We start from the raw sequence: 25,254 nt of genomic DNA, 5'->3' as shown, positions 1-25,254 counted from the left end.
AAAGAAGTTAACTTTTAGTACTCCTCCTCCTGCAAAATGAAGATCCTTCTCTCTCTTTCTTCACTTAGTCTGTCCTTCCTTTGCTTTGCCTATTTCTCTGAGTCTTTCCCTTCCTCTCTATGCTCCCCTACCCATTATCTCCTGAATGAATATGCTAATTACATTCTTCCACTGTGCTACACCCACCTCTGTCTGTTTGCTGGGTAGATTAATCTAGTTTGTTTAATAATTCTAAGGGGTCAGTGTGTATTTATTAATTATATCACTTGTATTAAAATAATGCCTTTTGCCTAATATGTTGCTAGACGATAATTTTTTAGTTTCTGGTGGCTAGTATTTTAATATATAACTTGACAAAACATTGACTAGGATAAGAAAATTTTCACAATCAGTGATTTCTGTCACATCAAAAGCCATACATTCTTAGGTTTTTAGTTTTTTTGTTTGTTTGCTTTGCTTTGTTTTTTATTGGCTTTAAATAGTATGGGTGTATAGTGGTGATGTACAGCTTGGATGTAAAACAACCTCAGCATTTGGAATGTGGTTGCTGGTGACTCTGAGGTGGAAACCAACTTGGACTATATATGAGATCCTGTCAAAAGAAGACTTTTATCAGGGGCTGTAGTGTGATTTGGTGGAACAGTGTTTTCTTAGGATGTAAGAGACCCTTACTCCTTTACTGAAGATTTAGTCCTCAGTAACTGAGATGTAGGGGGAAAGGAGAGATTGAGAGAGAAAACAAACTACATTATACTAATGTATGTTATACATACATACATATGCAAACTAATTGACCCAAATGCTTTGACAAAGTTGACTGGTATCCTCTCATGCACATCCATGTATAGGGTATTAAATCATACTATGTGGTTAAAATGTTACAATAATTTGTAAAGATTAAGTTTTCAAGCTTTAAACCTCGAGGCAAATTTGTCACAGTTTATATATTCTTTCCATCATACCTCAGTAAACACATATCTGTGAAAGTACACATTATAACGCTTATAAAATTTTTAGCGTAAGATTTTTGAACTCTTACATTTTTCTTTACTTACAGGATTTTATTTTAGGAGATGAAACATTTCTCTTTGTGAATTCCTCCCTTAAAAGTCTGAATCGTTTACTCTATGATGAATTTATAAGATCAGTTTTGAAGATTGTGGAAAAATTGGATCTTACACTGGAAAAACAGATTGTTGGAGAGCAGGAGGTTAGTGGAGCCTATCAATAACCTTGTATCATTCTAATACCAACTCTTTGCATGCTCGGGACAATAGCAGTCTTCAAGGGAGAAAGGGAAATTGTCACAAATTTCTTTGTGACAATCATGTGCCTTGGGTGCTTTTTTTGTTGAATGCAATCCAGTATATAGGATATCTTATCAAAAGTGTATCCAAAAGTGATTTATATGGGTAGTGTTAAAGTAATGTTTTTTAGTCAGGCGTGGTGCTTTTTGAGAAGCTGAGGTAGGAAGATCATGAGTCCAAGACAAGCCTGTGTTACAAAATAAAACTCTGCCTCAGCAAACCTACATACGGCTATCACCCATGTTAGGTAGCTCACAACCACCTGTAGCTCCACATCCAGGGCATTCAGCATGGTGTCTACAGGCACACATGTACATGTAGTCTCCCCCTGTCCTCCCACCCCCACGTGTGCACACACACAAATAAATGAATAAAAGCAAAAATAAATCTTAATTTAAAAAATAAGACCATTCACCTAAGGTGGACTGGACATGGTGCCTTACTCTTGTAATTCTGGTACTGTAGAGATTGAGTTGGGAAGATTGCCATGAGTTCAAAATCATCTTGAGCTACATAGTGATTTCCATGTCAGTATGTCCCTCCTTCAGAGCATACATAAACATATGAAAACACAAATCTTCCTAAAGATGTTTCCTGGAACCATATTGTTAGCAAGTCCACCTACAGTTTAGAACATGTCCAGCATTGTTAGTTTTAATCACTTCTCTTTCTCTGGTGTTGTCACCTGCCACCTCTGTAACAGCTGGTCTCCCAGTTCTCACTCTGTGGTTCTTGTTTTGTTTGAAATACAGTCCACTGTATAGCCTAGAGTGAGCATTTAACTCACAATCCTGCATTGGAATCTAAAGTGCCAGGATTGTAGGATACACTACCACACTATGTTTCTACATTTCCTTGTTCTTTAACTTTAGAATTTGAGTACAAAAATTATATCTGATAACAGATTTGAGGATACAACCTTAAAAATATGATTAAAACTGAGCTGGGCATGACCTTACATGTCTGTAATTCTATATCTTAAAGATATGGAGTTCAAGGTCAACCTGGACTACATAGTAAATTTGAAGTTCATATGGCTACAGAGTAAGACCTTGTCTCAAAAAATACATAAATAAATAGAATAAAATCATGTATTTTCTAAAACTTGCATTTGTCTCTTTATTACGCATTATTCTTTTATGTAGCAATTAGAAACTGATGTGTCATTATTGATGCTTTCTCTTTTTTGAAGTTTGTCTCTGTCAAGATGTCGTCATTATTTTAAAAAAAATACAGCACTTCCCTGATGTTGGCTTTCAACCTTTGGGAGGTAGAAGCAGTACAATTGCCATGAGTTCAAGGGTGTAGCCTACTCTACAAAGTAAAACCTTGTCTCAGAAACTTCCTTTTTTTTTTTTATTGGATGTTTTATTTACATTTCATATGTTATCCCCTTACCCCATCCCCCACCCACCCAGGAACCCCCTGTCTCCTCACCCCTCCTCCTGCTTCTTTGCGGATGTACCCCTATCTACCCTCCCAACTCCCACCTCCCCACCCTCAAATTCCCACCCCCTGGGGCATCCAGCCTTCATGAAACCCAGGATCTCTTCTCCTACCTATGCCCAGCAGGGCCCTCCACCATTACATATACAGCTGAAGCCATGGATCCCTCCCTAAGTGCTCCCAGGCTGGTAGTTTAGACCCTGGGGACTCTGATTGGTTGGTATTGTTGCTCTCCTCATGAGGCCACAAACCCTTTCAACTCCAACAGTCTTCACTCTTAACTCCTCCATTGGGAACCCCATAGTCAGTTCAATGGCTCGCTGTGAGCATCTGCCTCTGAATATGTCAGACTCTTGCAGACCTCTAAGGAAACTTCTATATCAGGCTCTTATCAGCATGCACTTCCTGATTTCCACATCAGCATCTACCTTTGTTGACTGCACATGGGATGGATACTCAGGTGGAAAGGTCTTCAGATGGCCCCTCCTTCAGTTTCTGTCCCTCACTTTGTCTCCATATTTACTCCTTTAAGTATTTTGTTTCTCCTTCTAAGAAGGACTGAAGCACCCCACTTGGTCTTCCTTCTTCATGAGCTTCATGTGGCCTGTGAGTTGACTCTTGGATATTTCATGGTTCTGGGCTAATATCCAATAATCAGTGAGTGGATACCATGTGTGTTCTTTTGTGATTGGATTATCTCACTCAGGATATTTTCTAGTTCCATTTACCTAGGAATTTCTCGAATTCATTATTTTTAATAGCTGAATAATACTCCATTGTGTAAATGTACCACATTTTTTGTATCCATTCCTCTGTTGAAGGACATCTGGGTTCTTTCCAGCTTCTGGCTATTATAAACAAGGCTGCTATGAACATAGTTGAGCATATGACCTTGTTATATGTTCAAGCATCTTCTGGGTATATGCCTAGGAGTAGTATAGCTGGGTCCTCAGGTAATGCTATGTCCAATTTTCTGAGGAGCTGCCAGACTGATTTCCAAAGTGGTTGCACCATCTTGCAGTCCCACCAACAATGGAGGAGTGTTCCTCTTTCTCCACACCCTCACCAGCATCTACTATCACCTGAGTTTTTAATCTTAGCCATTCTGACTGGTGTGAGATGGAATCTCAGGGTTGTTTTGATTTGCATTTCCCTGATGACTAAGGACACTGAACATTTCTTTAGGTGCTTCTCGGCCATTCGAGTTTCTTCCGTTGAAAATTCTTTGTTAAGCTCTATACCCCATTTTTTAATAGGGTTATTTGGTTGTCTGGAGTCTAATTTCTTGAGTTCTTTGTATATATTGGATATTAGCCCTCTCTCAGATGTAGGATTTGTAAAGATCTTTTCCCAATTTGTTGGTTGTCGTTTTGTCCTATTGACAGTGTCCTTTACCTTACAGAATCTTTGCAATTTTATGAAGTCCCATTTGTCAATTCTCGATCTTAGAACATAAGCCATGGGTGTTCTGTTCAGGAATTTTTCCCCTGTGCCCAAGTATTCGAGGCTCTTCCGCACCTTCTCTTCTATTAGTTTCAGTGTATCTGGTTTTATGTGGAGGTCCTTTATCCACTTAGACTTGAGCTTTGTACAAGGAGATAAGAATGAATCAATTTGCATTCTTCTACATGTTGTCCTCCAGTTGAACCAGTACCATTTGTTGAAAATGCTGTCCTTTTTCCACTCAACAGTCAAAAACTTTCAAAATGGAAAGATAATGCCCTTCCCACCTTATATTTTGTATTTTTCACATTCTTTCTTATAAGTCCTTTGGTTTTCTGCTTCTATCCCCATTATTCTTAAAATTCTTAAGGACTTGATTACTTCTTTCTCACTTTTGTGTTCTTTCCTTGTAAAGACTTCTCTATGACAGTTTCATGTTGTATGAATGACGTGGTGGTAAATGGAACAGTTCTTGATATGGGACAATTTTTCAGGATGGAAACACTGCTGATGTCTGGGTGATCCCAACTTCAGATCCAGCTGCTAACTTGCACCCTGCTAAACCAAATGATTTTTCAGCTTTCATTAACCTGGTGGAGTTTTGCAGGTATTTTGTAGAATTTTAATTATTTATGATTGAAAATCTGTTTAATAACTCTAATAGAGGAGATCTCTTATATAAATATAAAAGTTAAAATAGTAAATGACTTATAATCTAAAATTGCTTCTATAAACTTTTGAAATATTTCTTGTAGTCTAGACTTAGCTTTGTTATTGTTGTTTTTTGTATGTTTTTTTTTTTTTCTGAAAAGTTAGATCTCAGGCAGGAAAAAAGAAGCATAAATATCCTTAAAGGTGCTGGAAAGTGTAAAAGTGTTGTAAGTGGAGTTGCTCATCACTTTCAATGTCTCGTACTTTTATAGCTTAGTAAGAATTAATAGGATAAACATTTTTTCCTTAAATATTTTGTCTTTATAGGGAGATTCTCCCTAAGAAACAAGTAAGCTTTTTTGAGCCATGGATGTACTCATTTGCCTATGAGTTAATTTTACAGTCTACACACTTGCCACTCATCAGTGGTTTCTACAAATTGCTTTCTATTGCAGTGAAAAATGCCAGAAAAATAAAATATTTTGAGGTAAGTGTTTCTTAGGAACCTGAACAATTCTTGTGTTTCTTTTATAACTCTTGTGTTTATAGAGTGCTTATGGCATATGCAGTTTTAAAGTCTAATTTTGATAATTAAAAAGAAAAGTGGTATGTGGATGTCAATTAGAATACTCTTAAAAAGGTAGTAGCATTTTCTACTCTGATTTTTAGGCATCTGGATAATTATATAAGATTACCAACTCTTCAAAGTGATCCTGGGACCAAATATTACTCTAGAAGTCCCAGATATTCTCAAGATTTAGCTAGTCAGAGACACTTCTTGGAGTCTACTAGACGTCTGTGTTACAAAGTCTTTAAGTGTCCTGGTGCCATAAAATTGGAGAGTGACGTAAATTGTACAGTTGAGGCTCCTATTGGTCACACAAATGCCTTGGGCAGAGCCAATGTATTTTTTACTAGAAGATGAGGAAGGGATAGTTGGCCATTGCCTATGGCTTTGGACAGTCCCTAACTCCCCCCCCCCACCCTACCCCACCCCGCTCTGTTTCTATTTGATGTCTGTTGGAGTGCACCCTTGGAACTGAATCTCTTCTCCAAACAAGACTATGGCAGCATGAAGGGGATTGATCCTCTGGAGAAAGACTGAGAACTGGGAGATGAGGTGTGCAAGTTCTTCATTCTTGCTTAACATACTAATTTGCTGCTTTGTTTGACAGGGAATTAGTCCAAAGTGTCTGAAACATTCTCCTGAAGATGCAGAAAAGTATTCTTGTTTTGCTTTATTTGCAAAATTTGGCAAAGAGGTAATATTTATGTAATTTGTCTTAATGTGTTACAGGATCTTTTTAAATGAATGTTTAGTTTAAAAAATTCTAATGATTGTCAACAACATACATACATACATACGTACATACATACATACATACATACATATACATTTGAGTTTTGAGTTTTGTATTTGCTCGTTTGTGACCAGGTCTCATTGTGCAGCAGCCTTAGCTGGCTTGGAACTCACTATGTAGACCGGGTTATTCCTCAAACTCACAGAGATCTGCCTGCCTCTGCCTCCTGAATGCTAGGATCGAAGGTATATGTCATCAGGCCAGGTATTTTTTTCTTTCTATTTTTTATATAATACATTTATGTGTTTATGGGTGCTTGTGTATCATGGTACACATATGCCAGTTAGATAAATTACCAGAGTTGTTTCTCTCATGTCAGTATGTAGATTACAAACTTCAGTCCGCAGTCTTGATGGCACGCTCCATACCCACTGCTTCACTGAGTCATCTCTCTAGCCTTGGAAATTGGTTTCTTAAATTCAGATTTGGAGTGAGGTTTTGTTTAAATGCTTGATCGATGTGTTGCACCCTTCTAAACCAAATGATTTTCAGCTTTCATTAACCTGGTGAAGTTTTGCAGGTATTTTGTAGAAATTTAATTCTTTAAATTAAATTAAATTAAATTTATTGATGGTGGTGGGGTTTTTTGTATTTTGTTTTTTGTTTTTCTTCTTTTTTTTTTAATTTACTTATTGCCTGTGCATATGACACAAGTAGAGTTCAGAGAACAACCTGCAGAAGCCAATTTTCTTCCACACTGTGTGTCCTGGGCCAAACTCACTTTGTCAGACTTGATAGCAAGTGCTTTTACTTACTGATGTATCTTTCTGGCTACTTTACGTGACAGGGTCTTGAAGTGTAGCCTAGGCTGTCCTTGAGCTCCCATTCCTCTCTTCTCAGGTAGGCAAATGTTGGGATGACATATTTGTCCTGGTAGTAAGGTCATTTAAAAGCTTAACGCAGGAAATCACTGCTTCAAAAATTGCTTAAATTCTCAGGAAAATAATTTGATTGAGTGATGACAACTCAAATATAATAAGAATATTGGCCTGTATTAGTAAATAATTATTTATAATAATGGGTTTCATTATGACATTTTGTATCTACCTATATTGTACATTGATCATATCTCACCCCTTTTCTTAAATTTATAACAAGGAAAAGCTTTATATAAAGGGGACCTGGTCTACAGAGTGAGTTCCAGGACAGCAAAGGCTATACAGAGAAACCCTGTCTCAAAAACCAAAAAAAAAAAAAAAAAAAAAAGAAAGAAAGAAAAAATATAAAGGGGAATAAGTACTTAAACAAATTAATTTTTTCTGGGAATTAGCATTTAGTTTTTAAGCAAATGTAGTTATGACAAATAAAGGCTGCATGCTTGTTTTTCACATTTAAGAAGAAGGTGAATATTTTTAATTTTCAAATTGTAAACTATATTCTGAAATGCAGCTTTTTTGTGTGCTCTTTCTTGCTAAGGTATCAGTTAAAATGAAGCAGTACAAGGATGAACTGTTGGCCTCTTGTTTAACCTTTGTTCTATCCTTACCACATGACATCATTGAACTTGATGTTAGAGCCTATGTTCCTGCATTGCAGGTAGGTGTGTTTTCTTGAGTATGCCTTTAACTTTGATCACCACTTCGTTTCCTAGAAGACATGGAAATGTCAAGTTAAAGCAGGTGCTCACCTCGCAGTGAACTTGAGGACTTCCTAGCTAGTAGGTTTTTAATAACAGAGGTTGCTCTGCTCCTCTCTACAAATTGACCTGAGAGTTGGGTCTTGCATGTGTTGAAAGCCTGCAGGAAATCCTCAGTCATGGCCTGCTGTTGTTTGTTTCCTCTGGTGTTTTGAACTATGTCAACTCACTTTTATCAGTTTCTCAGGGCTAACAATAGAAAACACATCAATTAGGAACAATAAAAATAATTGATGGGTTTTCCTTTTTAGGTCTTACATTTCTATTTCAATTTTCCCTGTTTGTATTGACATATAGATGGCTTTCAAGCTGGGCCTGAGTCATATGCCACTGGCAGAAATAGGTCTACATGCCCTTAAAGAATGGTCAGTTCACATTGACAAGTCTATAATGCAGCCTTACTACAAAGATATTCTCCCCTGCCTTGATGGGTATCTGAATACTTCAACCTTATCAGGTAAGTTTTATAGAAATTGGGAGAAGTATCATAAATGAAATGGGAATGTGCTAATAAAGTTGAATTAGTATTTTTTGAGCTTATAAAGTTCCATCACAGAATAATCAAAATGTATTTGGTTGGATTTTCTTTTAATTTGTCATTTCTTGGATGATTTGTTAATATTTTATAAACTGGAAGGAAACTGAAGTTTTTTTTGATACTATAATTTAATTACAAGATTTGTCCCTTTCATTTCCCTCCCCACTCTCCTTCAAGTACATTGTTTGTTTATTCACTAACGGTTAGTACATGCCTATATGTATATACTCATATATTCCTAAATATTACCTGTTGAGTCTCTATAATATTACTTGTTTGTGTCATCATGTCTGACTGTTTGGCACTGGACAACTAATTGGTGTACTTTTCCTTGGGAAGACCACTTCTACTCCCAGCTTCTACTCCCATTTATAGAGTTGTTAGTAGTTTTTTCTGTACGGTTGAGGTCATTCAGGCTTTTCTCTGTCATGTTCATTGGTGTCATCCTTGTTCAGCTAATGTTAGGACAATCATGTTGATAAAGTCTTTGTGGGTGTAGTTTCCAGTATTTCTAGGAGACATATCATTGCAAACTCTCTGAACCTCTGGTTTATACAGTCTTTCTGTTGTCTCTTTCACAGTATTCCTGAGCCTTAGGTGTTGTAGTACTCTATAGAAGTTTCTACTGGAACAGGGCCCAAAATTTTTGCATTATGATTGGTTGTGGTTTTCTGTAGTAGTCTCTGTTTATTGCTGAGAGATGTTTCCTTGATGAGGGTTGAAGGCTACACTTACTGTGGGTATAAGGATACATGTTTATAGATGGTTGTTAGGGATTATCCTGGATTAGTAAATTTCTAGTTATAGGTTCTCCTTCAGTAACATTGACTTTGCTGGTACTGATTAGTTAGCTAGATTTTCTGTACCAGGCATGTTTTCCTATCATTGAGTTCTTATAGATTTTTTTTTTTTTGAGGTCCTAAGTTCAATTATAGAGCTGTTGGTAATACCAAGGTATGTAGGTTTGTAGTATCAGACATGGTTTCCTGTTGTTGAGTGGGTCTTAAGTCCAGTTATAGAGTTGTTGGTAAAACCAATGTATATGTTCCACTAGTTACTTTTAGGGTTATCATACCATGCTTGTTATTGATATGTTTCATAAGCATGATAGCAGGGTAAGAGTGTTTATTGTCTTCTTCCTTTGAGAACTTGGATAATACCTTTTGGATGAAAGCCAGGCCTCAGGGAGAGGACATTGAGGTCAGCTCCAGTTCAGGAGTCTCTGGACCCTGTTTCTGAAGTACATGATTTGCTTAGCAGTAGGGGCTTACCTTTTCCCTCTGATTGTGGAATAACCAAGGAGAACAACAATAGGCTCTTCTGGCTATCAAGGTTTCTATTGAGGAATCAGCTGTTATTTCTGATTTCTGATGTAGTTTCCTTTATATGTGACTTTTTTTTCCCCCTCTTACTCACTTCAACAACTTTCTTTTTTCAATATGCTTAGTGATATGATAAGCCAATAGGACTTTATTTTCTTGTCTTGTCTATTTGGTATTCTTTGTATGGATGTATCTTTCCTCAGATTGGAGAAGTTTTCTTTTATGATATTGTTGAAGATCTGGCCTATGCCATTGACTTGGGATTCTTCTCCCTCATCTATACTTGTAATTCAAAGGTTTCTTTTTTTTTTTTTTCATAATGTCTCACATTTTCTGTGTCTTCCTTTTCTATGTTTAAAAATTTTTCATGGTTCTCGTTCATTTGTTCGATAGATAAGTTGTCTTTGAGTTATTCTGTCTTCTGCTTGATCCATTCTGCTTGTTTGGTTTTCTGAAGTGACAATTTTGGAATTTTGGTTTCTTAAAAACATGGAAATATTATAAGAATATCTTTTCATTTTAATCCCAGGTGTGGGATTAAATGTGGCTGCTTCAGGTTGTCCACAGAACTCAACACCTCTAATCAGTAGAAAGTAGTCTAACAATAATGTCACCACTCCTTTTCTGACCTGTGACTTTATTCAGGGATCTCTTTCCTTTTTTCTCTCTCTTACCTCATGTCATGGAGTAGAGAAAGGTAGAAGAATGAAGAACCCACAAAGTACCAAAGATGGGCTACTGCTTTCCTTTGGGTTTCTTGTTTGGGCTGTGTGTTTTTCAATTCCATGTTCATTTCAGCTTGGGTCTTCAATGTTTCTGTTTCTTGATTGAAATCTTTTTTAAATCTTGTATTATTTTTGTCATTTCTATCAGGTTTATGTCTGTATTTTCTTGGGCATCACTCTGGGCATTTACTTAAGCTTATTCTCCTTGATTTCATTGTGTCTTCTTTAAAGGCTTCAAATTCCTTGATGAAGTTTAAGATTGTTCTTTTACATTCTGTATCTTGGAGTTCATCTAGGTAATTCTCATTGGCAAGCATTTCTATAAGACTGGTAGGTTTGAGAGAGAAGATATGGGCTTCATATTATTGGATTCTTAAGATAAGAGCTGGGCATGTGGACTTCCTTTGTTAGTTCTGTGGACAGAGCAGGTTGAGGCAGAAGAGAAAGTGTGGGACATGTTGGTTTTAGAGATTAGAAGTGGCTTTTGTGGGTTGAAGTGAGGTGGACAGGTAGGATGTGCTTCATGGTCCAAGCCTGGTGTTTGTCAGAAGACAGGAGTGAGTAGAAAGGTTGGCTACAATATGGTTGGGAATTGATAGGGTAGATCCAGGCCCAAACCTATATATAGCTCTTTTTCACTGAAGGCCCTTGTCTAGAGTTTCTATTCCTGCATAAACATCATGACCAACAAGCAAGTTGGGGAGGAAAGAGTTTATTCAGCTTACATTTCCACATTGCTGTTCATTACCAAAGGAAGTCAGGACTAGAACTCAAACAGGTCAGGAAGCAGGAGCTGATGCGGAGGCCATGGAGGAATGTTACTTACTGGCTTGCTCCCTCTGCCTGCTCAGCTTGCTTTCTTATAGAATCCAAGACTACCAGCCCAGGGATGGCACTACCTGTGATGAGCCCTCCCCTCTTGATCACTAATTGAGAAAATGCCTTACAGCTGGATCTCATGTAGGCATTTCCTCAACTGAAGCTCCTTTCTTTGTGATAACTCCAGCTCATGTCAAGTTGACACAAAACCAGCCAGTACAGCCCTGAGGAACAGAGTAGGCTGATGCATTGGTTGTAAGTAAGATTCATGCTATATATGTGAAAGTCAGGAGTACTCAACAGACTTCCCATATTCTTCCTGAAGTATATGAGTATGTAGTGGGGTGGTGGAGGTGGCATAGAGTGATCTGTGATTGGGTGCAGGTAGGTCAGGTCCTGACAGAAGCCAAGGGGTCAGCTGGCATGCAGGCACAGGTGGGTTGCCAGACTAGGCTGTGGGACCCGGGCTAGATCTGGCTAGTTTTTGAAAAATGATTAGAAGGTGGTAGGGACTATTCACAAGGCTAGACCCTGAAGGAGGACATGGGAAATCTGAATATGGAATATGGTGGTGGAGGGGGCATAAAGGGACCTCTGTGTGAGTAGATGCAAGTAAGGCGGGTACAAATCTAGAGCTTGGTTGAGGTGAAGGAGGAGGTAGTGGGACAAGTTCAGGACATGGAATCTGAGACTCTGTGGAACCTTAAAGGTCGTCATTTGATGCTCCTGTTTCAGGAGGTTTAAGAGATGCAACCTTGATTGAGGCAAGTTCTTCCCTAGGGGTAGTCCCTGAAAGTTTTATAGCTTAGGCCTACTTCCAGTTTGTTCTCTTTCCTTTATGTTTGTGGCTGAGATGTTATTTCTGGGCTTCCTGCTTCAGCCATGCTGCCATGTTTTCATGGCATGACACACTCTTATCACTTTTGAACCAGAGCACAGATAGTCTCTTTTTAGAAATTGCTCGGTAATTGTGTTTATCACAGTAATAGGAAGGTAACTTAGATAGTCCCTAAATGTCAGCAGCCCTAAACCCAAACACATTGTCTCCACCCATTGTTGGAGTCACCTCACAAACCACATGAAACTGATCCCAGTCGGACAGGGATAGTTTATATGCCTCAGGACTGATTGAGCAAGGATTACAAATCCAGACTGTCGAGCTGGTTGTAATCCTGTGTTAAGATCCTACAAGGTTTTTAAGCCTAAAATCCACAAACATCAGTGCCAAGTTATTCTACCATCAGGATTTAGGGATAGGGGATTTCCTTAGGAACATGTCTTTGTTATACACTTACCCTGCTCCCATTGGTTGGTTGGTTGGTGTATTCAGCTGTGGCAGGGGATTTGCCTTGTCTAACATTCATGTCTTAATTTGCCAACCAGGATGTTAGTCACCCACATACATGTCTCTTTCTGCCAAGTAGGATGCCTGTTTCCAGGGAGGTCTTGGGAACGTAAGCGTTACTCAACCCCTACTCAAAATCAAAGCGTTATTCTGAATAGATGCAGATAGATGCCTCTCTTATATTGGGGTCCATCCTAGGGGCAGCTTATAAAGGCTTATAACGGTTGACTCAGGTCTAAGCTTATTTCAGGTACTTATACAAAACAGTTCTACTGACTTCTATTGTGATTGGTTTCCAAGGGCATTAGAACATAATAGAATATGTAATCAACTTGCACATGAGAAATTTTCCTAGTAAAAGCAGAAACAAAGTGAGAAAATTTTCTTTTAATTTTGTTTATAGCACAAAATGGCAGACTAGTCAGGTAACAGTTATCTAGGCCTTAACACCATAAAGTCCAGCTTCCAAGACATAAGAAATATTAAAGTAAGAAAAAAAAAATCAAATTAAGAACTAGATAAACCAAGGTAGTGGCTATCAGGATTTTTGAGAGCCAAAGATTTGATGAACTAAGCCATACCTACCTTGCAACTTATAACTACTGATAAATAACTTCATGGCTGTAGAATAACCATCTAGGCAATAGAAAATGAACATATGTCAAATATTTTATTTAACTCAGAATTAATAAGAGAAATAAATAGATGTTATAACTGGTTCCCATAACCTCAATCTTAAAACTTTTTTTTGTAACTTTTCAAATTCATTTGTGAGCCAGATGATGATGCACACCTTTAATCCCAGCATTCAGGAGGCAGAGGCCAGCAGATCTCTGAGTTTAAGGATATTGTCTGCAGAATGAGAGGGCCACACAGAGAAACCCTGACTTGAAAAACAACAATAACCGCAAAACAAAACAAAACTGTATTTGTATCAAAGCTTCATAAGGAACAGTAATACTACTTTTTTTAAAATAATATATATTTTATTTGGGGATGGGAAGGTATGAATGAGTCACTTTTCCTTATGCGAGGGTCAAAGGAAACCTTACAGGAGTGAATTCTTTCTTTCCACCGTGTGGATTAAAAGGATTAAACTCAGGTCATCAGGCTTGACAGCAAGGTATACACAAGGTATCTCAGCTGTTCATACTTAAAGTCTTAGAGCATCCTCCCTTAAAGTACTAATGTAAACAGTATTAAATAAAATGTGTAAATGGAAAACTTTCCTGAATAACTTAGAAATGAGCTGCCAACCTGTTGCCCCACGATCCTTCAATATATATTTCCTATATTAAAGTTGTGGTGTACTTAACCCTGCAAAAAAAGTTCAAATCAGGACATTGGCCTAAATATGATTGATGTTTACTCCTTAGATCCTTAGAGTTGTAGTTTGTACATATTTTTGTATACCAGTTACTTTAAACTTTACATGTCCATTTAGGTTTTTCTAATGTTGTCTTGTGATTAGATTTGTTGGCCTTCAGGAATTGCCACACCAACCATACAAACACTGATCTCAGTTAAGTAAGAATAGTTTATTGAACAAACACCCCAAGACTGAACATTTGGGACCACAAAAAGGACTCAGAAGCCTAAATGTGGTGCTAATCTGTTTTCAGGGCAGGCTTATAAAGGAAAAAACCAAAGTGAGTTCATATGCAGGTACAGGAAGTGTTGCCCAGTGGTCAGCTCTAACTCTAGCCATTTTAGACATAACAGTTCACATTGGCCTTTAACTTGATGGGTCCTATGTAAAACTTTGTGTAATTTCTTAAGATTAACCAACCTCATACAGAGCATACAGGACATAACAGGATATGCAATCAGTATGACCGTGCTCTGAGTCAAATTATTTTTCTGTGTCAATTCCTGACAGGCATATTATAGCAACAATATGAAATAGCTGGCAGGCATGGAGCAATGTGACTTACAGCTATGCAGGGAGATAGGGCCAGGGATCAAATCATAAAACATTCAGATTAATGAGGTGGTGGTCCTCTCTTGAAAACTCACCCACTATTAAGAGGTTTTTTGTTTTTCTTTTTTTACTTTTCCTTAATGAATCTATATTTATCCTACTAAGATAAATATTTATAAAAAGAGGGTGATGGTGTTTGAGATAGTTCAGTGGGCAGTAACCTCCAGGCCTTATGACCTGAGTCCAATACCCAGGACCCAAGTGATGGAAGGAGAGAACCAAACAAGGTGTTCTCTAACCACCATATACATACCATGGCACATGTGCATCCTGTGATTAAAAAGTGCAACTCTCATCTATTGTTATTGTTTGTTTGTTTGTTTTCTGGTTTTGGTTATTTTTGAGATAGTGTTTCTTTGTGTAGCTCTGGCTGTCCTAGAACTCACTATGGAGACCAAACTGGCCTCAAAGTCAGAGGTCCGTCCGATTGCCTCTACCTCCCGAACGAGCGTGCTAGGGTGAAAGGCGTGTGCCACCATTGCCTGGCCACAGGTCTCATCTTAAAGGGAAATAAGAGATTGTTTATTTTGGAGCCATGTTGAATGACCTTACCTTGGGAACACAGCTTTAAGTTACCCTCAAATTCCATGTTCCAGTGTGGAAGCAGTTTCTCACCATTTTTATAGTTTTATGGACCAGAGAAAACCCTAAATCAAGGCAAGGTTAAAATACATTGATAGGTACACCTGAGAGACAGGCACTAAGCAGTGGGAGAAGCTTCCTTATAGCCTCAAGATGACCTCTGATGGCATTTTTAGCTTTTGGATTGGTAGAAACTAGTTGCAAATGTTCTAAGAGGTTTTTCTTTATTATCAAAAGATAGTAGTTCTGAGGTGGTCAAGGAATAACAGTTCTAGAGGGCCAGAACTAATCATTCTTTAGACCAGCAGCATTCCAACGTCTACACAGTACTGAGATTCTAATACACCAGTCAAACTCTGTGGACAGTTTCCATTCACAGTCTCTACCCCCAAGTAAAATAAACTTTAGGACAAATACTGTAAATACTATTGTTCTTCATGAAAAATTTCCTCATAACTTTAGTGTCTATTCATTCACAATTTTTCCTGAGTTGTTTATTATTGTGATAGTTACAAAATGATAGTTTTTGCTTCAATTACTTCTTTTTACTCGATTTGGCATTCTTCTAGAAGAAATAACTTGCCTTTTCTGTCCCAGTAGGAACTTAAGAAATCTCGTGTTTTCAAGGATTTGATTATGAGGCTTGGCTTGTCCCAGGTTTGGCTTCTGTCTAAGATAGAAGGACTAACTCTTACCACCACAAAATGGTCAGCCTCTTTTAAGTGCAGCTTACCCAAGCCCAGAGGGGCTTCTTTTGACAGACAATAATATTCAAAAGACAGCAATTCTGAATACTTTGTGTTCCATTATTTTATGTTTTGAAATCATATTTTAAATAACTAAGACTTTAATGTTCCTATTTCATAGTGTGGTGTAAATATTGCTTAAAATGTTTTTCTTGTTTACTGCCTACAGATGAAACCAGGAACCACTGGGAAGTATCAGCACTTTCTCGGGCTGCCCAGAAGGGATTTAATAAAGTTGTAGTGAAACATCTGAAAAGTACAAAAAATATTTCACCTGTAAGAAATCTTTTCCTTACCTTAAGTAATTCAGAGATTAACTTAATGAAAGTTAAAAAAATCTTTATTTAAATGTGAGTTGTTTTGCATACAAATTTAGAGTATGACCTAGGAATAATTTTGGTATCTTTTCAGCAATGAAAACAGCCAACATTAACTATCTGGCTCCCTGTCTTGCTTGTGCTTTCTTTGCTGTCTCTACTTTCCAGAGTGAAGGGTGCTGTGGTTCACATTCACAAGTGAGTCAGAACACTAATGGGGGCTTGTGAGACTGATATGTCCTTACCCATGTCTGCATCAGGTTGAATTCACTCCCAGTTTTCTACAGGATGATTTGCTTCTTTGCTTGCTCTGCTTTGTGCTTTTGGTGATACTCTCTTGGCTAGTTTTGTTTTTTTCTTAATTTATTGTAGGGTGGGATCAGAAAAATACAAAGGAAGTTAATTTAGTTTGGAAAAAGTATTCTTTGCTTGAAATCATAATAAAAAATTGAAAAGCTCAGTGTTAGATTTAGTTTTATTATACTAGATTTATTATACTAGATTTAGTTTTATTTTATACTCCCTGCTACCCTCAAGCTGTATATTTTTATTTTCTTTGGTTCAGCTTGTTCCTTTTCATTATAGATCTGTATAAGTGACCACTAATATTCACGTGCCACAATCAATACTAGGCTGTCTTTTGAAGTCTCCTCTGCTAATACCATTAATCCAAAACTTAGTTTACTCTCAGGCAGATTTTTTTTTTTTTTTTTTAGACAGTAGCAGAAAACAGTTTCATTCTACACCAAAATAGCACAAGAATGGTCTCTAGGCCACTTCCTTCTCCTCTGAATCCTCTTGAGTTGGGTGGCCATAATCTATATTGTTTTCAGTACCACTGTCTTCCATGATTCTACTAGGATGGCCCATTAAGCCTTGCTTAAAGTATTCAGCTACTTTCCTAATCCAGAGTCCCAAAGTCTCTATATACTCTGTCAATAAGCAACATGGTCAGGGCTATCACTACAACCCAACTCCCTGGTCTCATCTCTGTATTAATCATTGTTCTATTGCTGTGAAGAGACCGTGACCATGACAACCTTTATAAAAGAAAGCATTTAATTGGGCTTGCTTAAAGTGTCAGAGGTGAGTCTTCATCATGACAAGAAGCATGGTAGCACAGAGGCAGACATGGTGTTGAAGAAATAGTTGGGAGTTGTACATCTGAATCTTCAGGCTGCAGGAAAAGAGTAATGCTGAGCTTGGCCTGGGATTTTGAAACATCAAGGCCCATCCCTCGTGACATATTCCAAGGCCACACCTACTCCAACAAGGCCACGGCTCCTAATACTTCGCAAATAATGCCAGTCCCTGATGACATAGCATACAAATGTATGAGTCCTTGGAGGCTCTTTTTTTAAAAAAAAAAGAAAAAGATTTATTCACTTTACATTCCAATGTCAGCCCCTCTATCCTCCTAGTACCCTTCATGTAGATCCTCTCTCCATTCTTCCTTCCTCTTCTCCTTTGAGTAGGGGGAGCTGTTGGAGACTCTTATTCAAATCACCCTCTGTTTTTATTTGGTTGGCCTTTGTATAATGGTGGTTAACACAGATTTTTTTGCTTTTTTTTTTTTTTTTTGCTTTTTTTTGGTACAGTTCAGCATTTTATTTAACATTCTTTGTGATAAGATAGGATGCATACTTACATAGGCCTGCACTCCTAGAGACTGCCTGGGAAAATACTCCTAGGTGATACTTTGGATTGTATGTTGAAATCCCACTTTTTTCATGGTCACTGTGTCCTAGTTTGCTTTCTGTTGATGTGATAAAATGCAGACCAAACCAACTTGGGGTGTTATAAAAGTCAGGCTCTTGAGAAACCAAGCAGCACTCAGAGAGCCTGAAAAACATCACTGTCTGAGGATGGTCTCATGACCTCTGAAGAGAAGTTTCCCTTCATGTTTAACCATGTTTACAGAAGCAAATGGTGTGGATAGTGTTGAGGACATTCCTTCTTTAGCCAACAAGGTCAGTTTCTGTGTTAACCACTTCTTAGATAGCTTTGTTTGTGCTGGATTTTTCAAGATAGAGGAAGGGGATTCAGCTGAAACAAGTAGGAGTACAACAAACTGAGCCCAGTAAAATTTCTAGGAAAAAAAAATAAAACAAAAAATTAAAAAAAAAATGTTCTACAGCCCTCAGGCAGAGGACTATAGAGGAAAGCACTATATTGTGTTAGGTGCATATTAAAATAATAGTTGCTTAATTTATATATTTTTTTCTTCAGTGGGAAGAAAGAGGGTTTTGGACTTACAGGTTTAAGTTCATCATCCATGGAGGGTAGTTCCTACCAGAGGCATGAACTGAAGAAGAAAACCTGCTTATGACTTACTCTCCATACCTTTCTGAGTTTGCTTTCTCATATATCCCAAGACCACCTATCCACAGGGGGCTGGGTCCTCCCATATTGTAGCCGCCTGCGGCCACGAGTCAAACGTGTTCACCTGAGAAGAGGGCTGGGAACGAAAGGGGGATGGAGATCGAGAAAAGATGAAGCCAAGACAAAGTTCTCTGATCAAGGCTCGATGCTTTAATGTTCAGCTCTCAATTTAAAGGGAAGACCCCTCCCGAACCCTTTCTAGTTTCAGCCGGGAAAGTTGGGTGGGATAATCCGTTCTTGGTCACAGGTCACAGCTGGAGATGTCTCAAGGCAAGCCCAGGGGCAGTTCTTCTTTCAAGTTCCTATAGCAGAATGTACCTGCAGCCAAGGTGGGTGACTCCACCTAGGTGTCTATTGACATGCAGCCAAGGTGGCTAGTTCCACCTAGGTCCTATTATCTGGTCTATTGTGGTAAACAAGATCTCGGGCCTGCTCACGGCTGGGAGAAGGGCACACCATATTAAACATTTAGTCAAGAAATTGCCCCATAGATGTGCCCATAGGCCAGCGCTATAGAACCAACTCCCCACTTGAGGTTCCCTCTCCCAGGTTATTCAGATTTGTATCTGAATTTGACCAACATTTTCTCTCAATGAAGGAAGAAAGCTTTCCTCTTCAAGGGAAATATCTATTAACACACAAGTCTTCCAATGAGTTTGATAGCTGATACTTACATATCTTTCTCATGAGATTGGTGATGATAGCAACAAATGTAACTTTAGGCACCTACAGGGAAATGTGTCAACATTTGGAAAATCTATTTTCTCTACTGAACCGGTATTTTAAGATGAGTAATGCATGATTGTGAAAAAAAAATTCATTCAAAGTGCAAGATAAATGAATTTAGCATATTAGAGTTTATGTATAAGGCCTTACATTCTACTTTATATGATATAAAAGATAATTAGTTAACTAACATGACTATGAAGTGTTACTTTCTTGTCTACCCACATATGAGCTCTGTGACTTCTTTGAATACAACTAAACCCTTTGCATTAATATGAAGCAGATCCACTCTTCTGAGGGTTTTTGTTTTGAAAAAACTAGTTTTCATAAAAGTATGTTGTTTTTAACATAGCATTGGGTTAGCATTATTTAAATACCTTTTAAAAGTTTGAATTACTAATGCAACATTTAGGAGTGTGTCCCATGTAAACCAAAGTGCTTTGGGAGTCCTTGGTACTTCTTTGGAGTATAAAGGATCTTCTCAACACTTTGGAGCTGCTGGCCTTGTGGTGGACATCCATCTATAAAACTGGAAGAGTTATATCTTGTATGGATTCTCAGAAGCATTGATAGTACTGCTATATAGAATTTACATAACTATTAGGCACTGTTAACAATAGATAATCTTTCCTCTTCACTTTAATTTTAAACTTGTTTGTCATGCTTATCAACTGAACATATTTCAGGATGAAGCATTGTCCTTAGAAGAAATAAGAATTAAAGTAGTACAAATACTTGGATCTCTGGGAGGACAAATAAACAAAAGTCTTGTAACAGGTAAGCTTCTTCCTAAGGTAACCCTGTAGGTATGTTTGTGTTTGGAGTTGACTATGTACATGTTTACTTTTCACCAGCTCTTCTGACATACATCTGATGACGTCACAGTCACCTGGACAGTGACAGCCTGTGCTCATACATGCTGTGCCCAGTTCTATATTATTGCCCCTGTTGCCCTGAACACCAGTTTGGGTTTTCAGATTTCCTCAAAACTGATCAGTTTCCCTTTGCTCTGTCTGGTCACATTCAGAATCTGAAATCATACTTTGTACTTTTAAAAACTAGTTAGAGCCTCAAGTTGATCAGCTCAAGAGACTTTATGTTGTCTTCTCTTTCTCTTCTCTTTTCTTTCTCTTTTTCTGTTGCAGACCAGATGGCTTGGAACATGCTACACAGACTAGTCAGGCTTTTAAACTTAGAAAGATCTGCCTGTTTCTAGCTCCTGAGTGCTTGCATTAGTGGTTGTGTCAACCATGCTGGGCTATCAAAGACTTTTTAATCTTTGCCAGGTAGCACCTTCTGGCCTTAGGTGTGGGACAGCTCTGCCAGCAGTAGTCATGTGGGAGAACGCTAAACTTGATATTCTTGGTTTTGTGTTTTTGTTTTTCTTTACTTTTTTTTTTTGATTTATTAATTTTACATGTTTTTGCCTGAATGTCTATATGTGCACCACATTAATGCCTGGTGTCATGGAGGTCGGAAGAGGGCATATGATCCTCTGGAACTGGAGTTATAGGTGGTTGTGAACCACAATGCAGGTGCTGGGAACCAAACAAAGGACCTCTGCAAGACCAACGAGTGCTTTGAACTATTGACCCCTTTCTCCAGTGCCTAAACTTAATATTTTAATATGTGGATACTTTTAGAGTGTTTTTATATTAGAAAATCTCAGCTGTCTTTATGTTTGAAGTTTGGTGTTAACTGGAGACTCTTATCTATTTGAGAAATTAGATCCTATACTTGGAAAGTATTTTCAAAAGAAAATTTTGGTGGTGTTTGCTCGTGTGTATGCATGCACAGGTGCATGTGAGTATGGAAGACTGAGGCTGATGTCATGAGCCTTCCTTCATCACGCTCCACCTTATTCTTTAAGGCAAGATCGCACAGTTGAACCAAGGGCCTGCCTGTATTTCTGGGCTGCCCTGTTTACACAGTATTTACTTGTTGACTTGCAATCTGAACTCTGGTTCTAATGCATATGTAGAAAACACTTTATTCACTGAGCCACCTCCCTAGTCCCTTTAAAAGAGGAGATTTGGTTTTGTTGAGAAAAGGTCGTCAGTAATCTTGGCTGGCCTGGAAATTAAACAAGAGTACCCCTGCTTCTGTCTCTCAAGTGCTAGAATTAAAGGCATGTGTCACCACAGGTGACAAAAAGGAGATTTTTTTCCAAATATATTTATTATTTTCTATCTTGTTTTAAGTAACTGTCACTGAATTTGCGTATTCCTATTGAACAATAGTTCTAGTTTACTTACATTTATACATAAGAGCTTCAGGGATTTTCATCTTCTTACGAAAGTAAAGCAGAGAAAAGGAAAGACAAAGCGCTTTAAAAGTGCCCTAGTCTAGCTAGTGAGCTGTAAGAGGAAAGATCTTGAATTAAAAGCACCCTTCTAACCCTTTTTCATCAGCTACCTCAGGAGAAAGGATGAAGAAGTACGTGGTGTGGGACAGGGAGAAGAGACTCAGCTTTGCAGTACCCTTCAGAGAGATGAAGCCTGTCATCTATCTGGATGTCTTTCTGCCTCGGGTCACTGAATTGGCTCTTTCTGCTAGTGATCGACAAACTAAGGTATTTTGTATCTCATTCTATTCATTGTTTTTAGTGTATTTAAAAGCATTTATATGTTGGTTCAGAAACAGACACTCTAGCACTTTATATATCACTCTAGCTATATTAGCTCTTCTAATATCATTACTTTTAAATGTTTTCAGAAGTAGGTGTCATTGATAAATGAAAATTAAGTATAAATCCTCATAATAAATAATAACTTGTATTAGGAAATGCAATGCAAAGTATGTTTAAAAATAATGCTTGGCAAGAGTCTGATTATTACTTTAGTTTTAGAGATTGGAAACATATAATCTCAAATGTTACCACTAATTTGTAAATCTTTAATTCGCTTCCAAAATGTACTTAATAAGGTGATATTTACAAATGAAGCCAGGATGTGTAGTTCTAAACAGTGTGAAATATATTTCATATGAATGTATTACCTTCAGAGTCTGAAGCTTTTAAATTTCAATTCTTAACTGTTAGATAAAGATTAAAGCGAACACAAGTATCAATTATATATAAAAACTACTATTTCCAGTTTTTTATTTGGAGTACATAGTAGTTACCATAATAAGTTTTTTTTTCCTTAAATGGCTAATTAAAGAAAAAAAACTTTAAAATATTCTTTTGTAAATGTGGTAACCAAAGCTTTGTTGAACTTGGTCCTTCTTAGGTCGCAGCTTGTGAACTGTTACACAGCATGGTTATGTTTATGTTGGGAAGAGCCACTCAGATGCCTGAAGGTCAGGGGTTGCCTCCCATGTACCAGCTTTATAAGCACACATTTCCTGTGCTGCTTCAACTTGCATGTGATGTGGATCAAGTAAGTGATTAGGATCTAAACAATTGTAAAAACTCCAAAAAAATATGATCTCAAATTGGACATGGTAGTACACTCCTGTAATCCCAGAGCTTGGAAGAGACAGGAGGATTGAAGTAAGTGTGGGGCCAGCACACCAAAAGAGAAAAAAGTGGTTTCATGAGCAGTCATTGCTACCTTCCTGACATACTTGGTCCAGTGACCTGGGGATTGGAACATTTTTTAAATTGCATTTTATTATTTTGGGGAGGAGCAGGTTTTGAGACAATATTTCTATGTGAAGCCATGGCTGTCTTGGACCTCATTTGTAGACAGGCTCACCTTTTTTTGTTTGTTTGTTTGTTTTTGTTTTTCGAGACAGGGTTTCTCTGTGTAGCCCTGGCTGTCCTGGAACTCACTCTGTAGACCAGGCTGGCCTCGAACTCAGAAATCCGCCTACCTCTGCCTCCCAAGTGCTGGGATTAAAGGCGTGCGCCACCACTGCCTGGCTGACAGGCTCACCTTAAACTCAGATCTGTCTGCCTCTGCCTCTCTCTCTGCCTCTCTGCCTCTCTCTCTGCCTCTGCTTCCCAAGATTAAAGTTGTGCTGGGATTAAAGGCGTGAGTGACTATGACCTCCTACAGTTTAATTTTTTTTAAATTTTAATTTATGTTATTTTTATTGAAAATAGATTTTTTCAAACAATATACTCTATTGTTTCTTCTCCCCCAGTTCCTTCCAGACCCTCCCCATCCACCCAAATCTACACCCTTTCTATCTCATTAGAAAGCAGGCATCTTTTAAAATAAATAGTAATAAAATAAGATAAAATAAAAACACATATATCAGAATAGGACAAAACAAAAACCAACCAACCACCCAACCAAAAAAAAAAAACCCAGGAAAACAAAAAACAATGAAGCCAGAGAAAAGGGACAGATAGCACTGATGTAAAGACACATACATAAAAATGTTACAAAAGAAAATTAAAAAGCTAAATATATGAGCTTGTTTTATGTTAGCTATTTTGCTTGGCATGAGACCTGCCCTTAAATGTGGTTTGTGTACACAGTGAAACTTCATTCGAGGAAACTAATTGTTCCTTTTCAAGCAGTTATCAATAGGAGAGACCTTCTAAGTTAGGAATGGGGCTTGCGTCTGCTTCACCTCTCAGCATTGGGAACTCATCTGACTTAGATCCATGCAGGCCATAGTCTCTGCAAGTACAGATGGGTATCAGTCCTGTTGTGTCTGTAAGGCCTCATTTTCTTGATGGTTTTTGTTGCCTCTGGCTCCTAAATTCTTCCCACCTCTTTTCGCACAGTTCCATGGGTCCTACAGGGAGAGATTTGATGGATATATACTATTTAAGACTTAGTGTTCCAATGTCTCTTGCTCTCTATACATTGTTCAGGTGTGAGTCCCTTGCATTTGTTTCCATCTACAGCAGGAGGAAGTTTCTCTGATTATGGCTAAGCAAGGCTGTGAATAATGTCATTAGGAGTCATTTTATTGCTACATTACTTTAGCAGAACAGTATAGTGTTTGGTTTTCCTCAGATCCTTGGCCTCTCTAGTTTCAAGTTCTCAGCTATCTGAGCAGTGTCATGAATGTATTCCATCTCATGGAGTGGGCCTTAAATATAATGAGATAGTTGTTGGTTGCACCTACATCTCTTTTGAATTATAGTACCAGTGTATTTTGTGAGCAGGTCACCATTGTAGATTGAAGGGTTTGTAGTTGGGTTGGTGTTTACTGTTCTTCAGTGGTGTATAGAGTACTTTCTAGTAATATGGACACTAGTTTCTAGGGTTGAAGGCTCTAAAGCTAAACCCCAGTTTGACTTCTCCATGTTCAGTGAGTTATGTAGGTGTTGAGTTAAGCAGTAGGGCCTTCTCATTAGTTTCTGGAAAGCAACCCATAGCCTTAGCAATAGCCTGGATTGTTTAAGGGTTCGTTCCCATAGTACCTAGCACCTTGGCCAACAACTATGTTAGATGAAATTTATTCCCAGTACTGGAAGCTTCACATGGTGATGAGAGATGTCTAGTTGGGGCCCATTCTCCCCTGTTATTTGGCAATTTTATTTAAACTGCCTTCATATATGTATATATTTTAGGAATCTTCTAATGTATTAGATTTCCATATGACCCCTTCTGTGGCCCTTCGTTTTAGCTATTCCTCCCTGTATTCCCTCCTTTCCCTCCCTCTTCCTTCCCCTTCCCTGTTTGTTCCTTCCATTCTAGTCCACTTTCCCACCCCTGATCCATCCTTACCTGAGGATTCTGTTTCCCCTTCTTATGGAGATTCTCCCTTCTCCCTTAGTCTCTGATGGTATACTTGAACACTGTGGTTGTACAGATTGCATTTGCTGCTTGAAGACTTAATACCTAATATCCAGGTATAAGAGAATACATACTATATTTGTTCTTTTCAGTCTTTCTTTTTGTTTTTTTATTTTGTTTTTTTCGAGACAGGGTTTCTCTGTGTAGTTCTGGCTGTCCTGGAACTCATTCTGGAGACCAGGCTGGCCTCAAACTCAGAAATCCGTCTGTCTCTGCCTCCCAAGT

General features: G+C 38.1%; 1 protein-coding gene across 1 annotated transcript in view; it reads left to right on the top strand.

Moving 5' to 3' along the window:
* Prkdc (protein kinase, DNA-activated, catalytic subunit) overlaps positions 1 to 25,254 on the top strand; it is a 199,243-nt gene that overhangs the window by 27,017 nt on the left and 146,972 nt on the right. The window contains exons 16-25 of the mRNA XM_028778260.1: positions 1,058 to 1,210; positions 4,691 to 4,803; positions 5,175 to 5,334; positions 6,023 to 6,109; positions 7,625 to 7,744; positions 8,142 to 8,301; positions 16,072 to 16,178; positions 20,014 to 20,104; positions 21,739 to 21,899; positions 22,558 to 22,707. Of these exons, the coding sequence (XP_028634093.1) occupies positions 1,058 to 1,210; positions 4,691 to 4,803; positions 5,175 to 5,334; positions 6,023 to 6,109; positions 7,625 to 7,744; positions 8,142 to 8,301; positions 16,072 to 16,178; positions 20,014 to 20,104; positions 21,739 to 21,899; positions 22,558 to 22,707 (1,302 nt within the window). The remainder of the gene's footprint in view (positions 1 to 1,057; positions 1,211 to 4,690; positions 4,804 to 5,174; positions 5,335 to 6,022; positions 6,110 to 7,624; positions 7,745 to 8,141; positions 8,302 to 16,071; positions 16,179 to 20,013; positions 20,105 to 21,738; positions 21,900 to 22,557; positions 22,708 to 25,254) is intronic.

The sequence above is a fragment of the Grammomys surdaster genome, unplaced genomic scaffold, assembly GCF_004785775.1.
Source record: "Grammomys surdaster isolate TR1022 unplaced genomic scaffold, NIH_TR_1.0 331, whole genome shotgun sequence".
NCBI lineage: Eukaryota > Metazoa > Chordata > Mammalia > Rodentia > Muridae > Grammomys > Grammomys surdaster.
The sequence above is the reverse complement of the archived record's forward strand: the minus strand, read 5'-3'. Positions and strand labels throughout refer to the sequence as shown.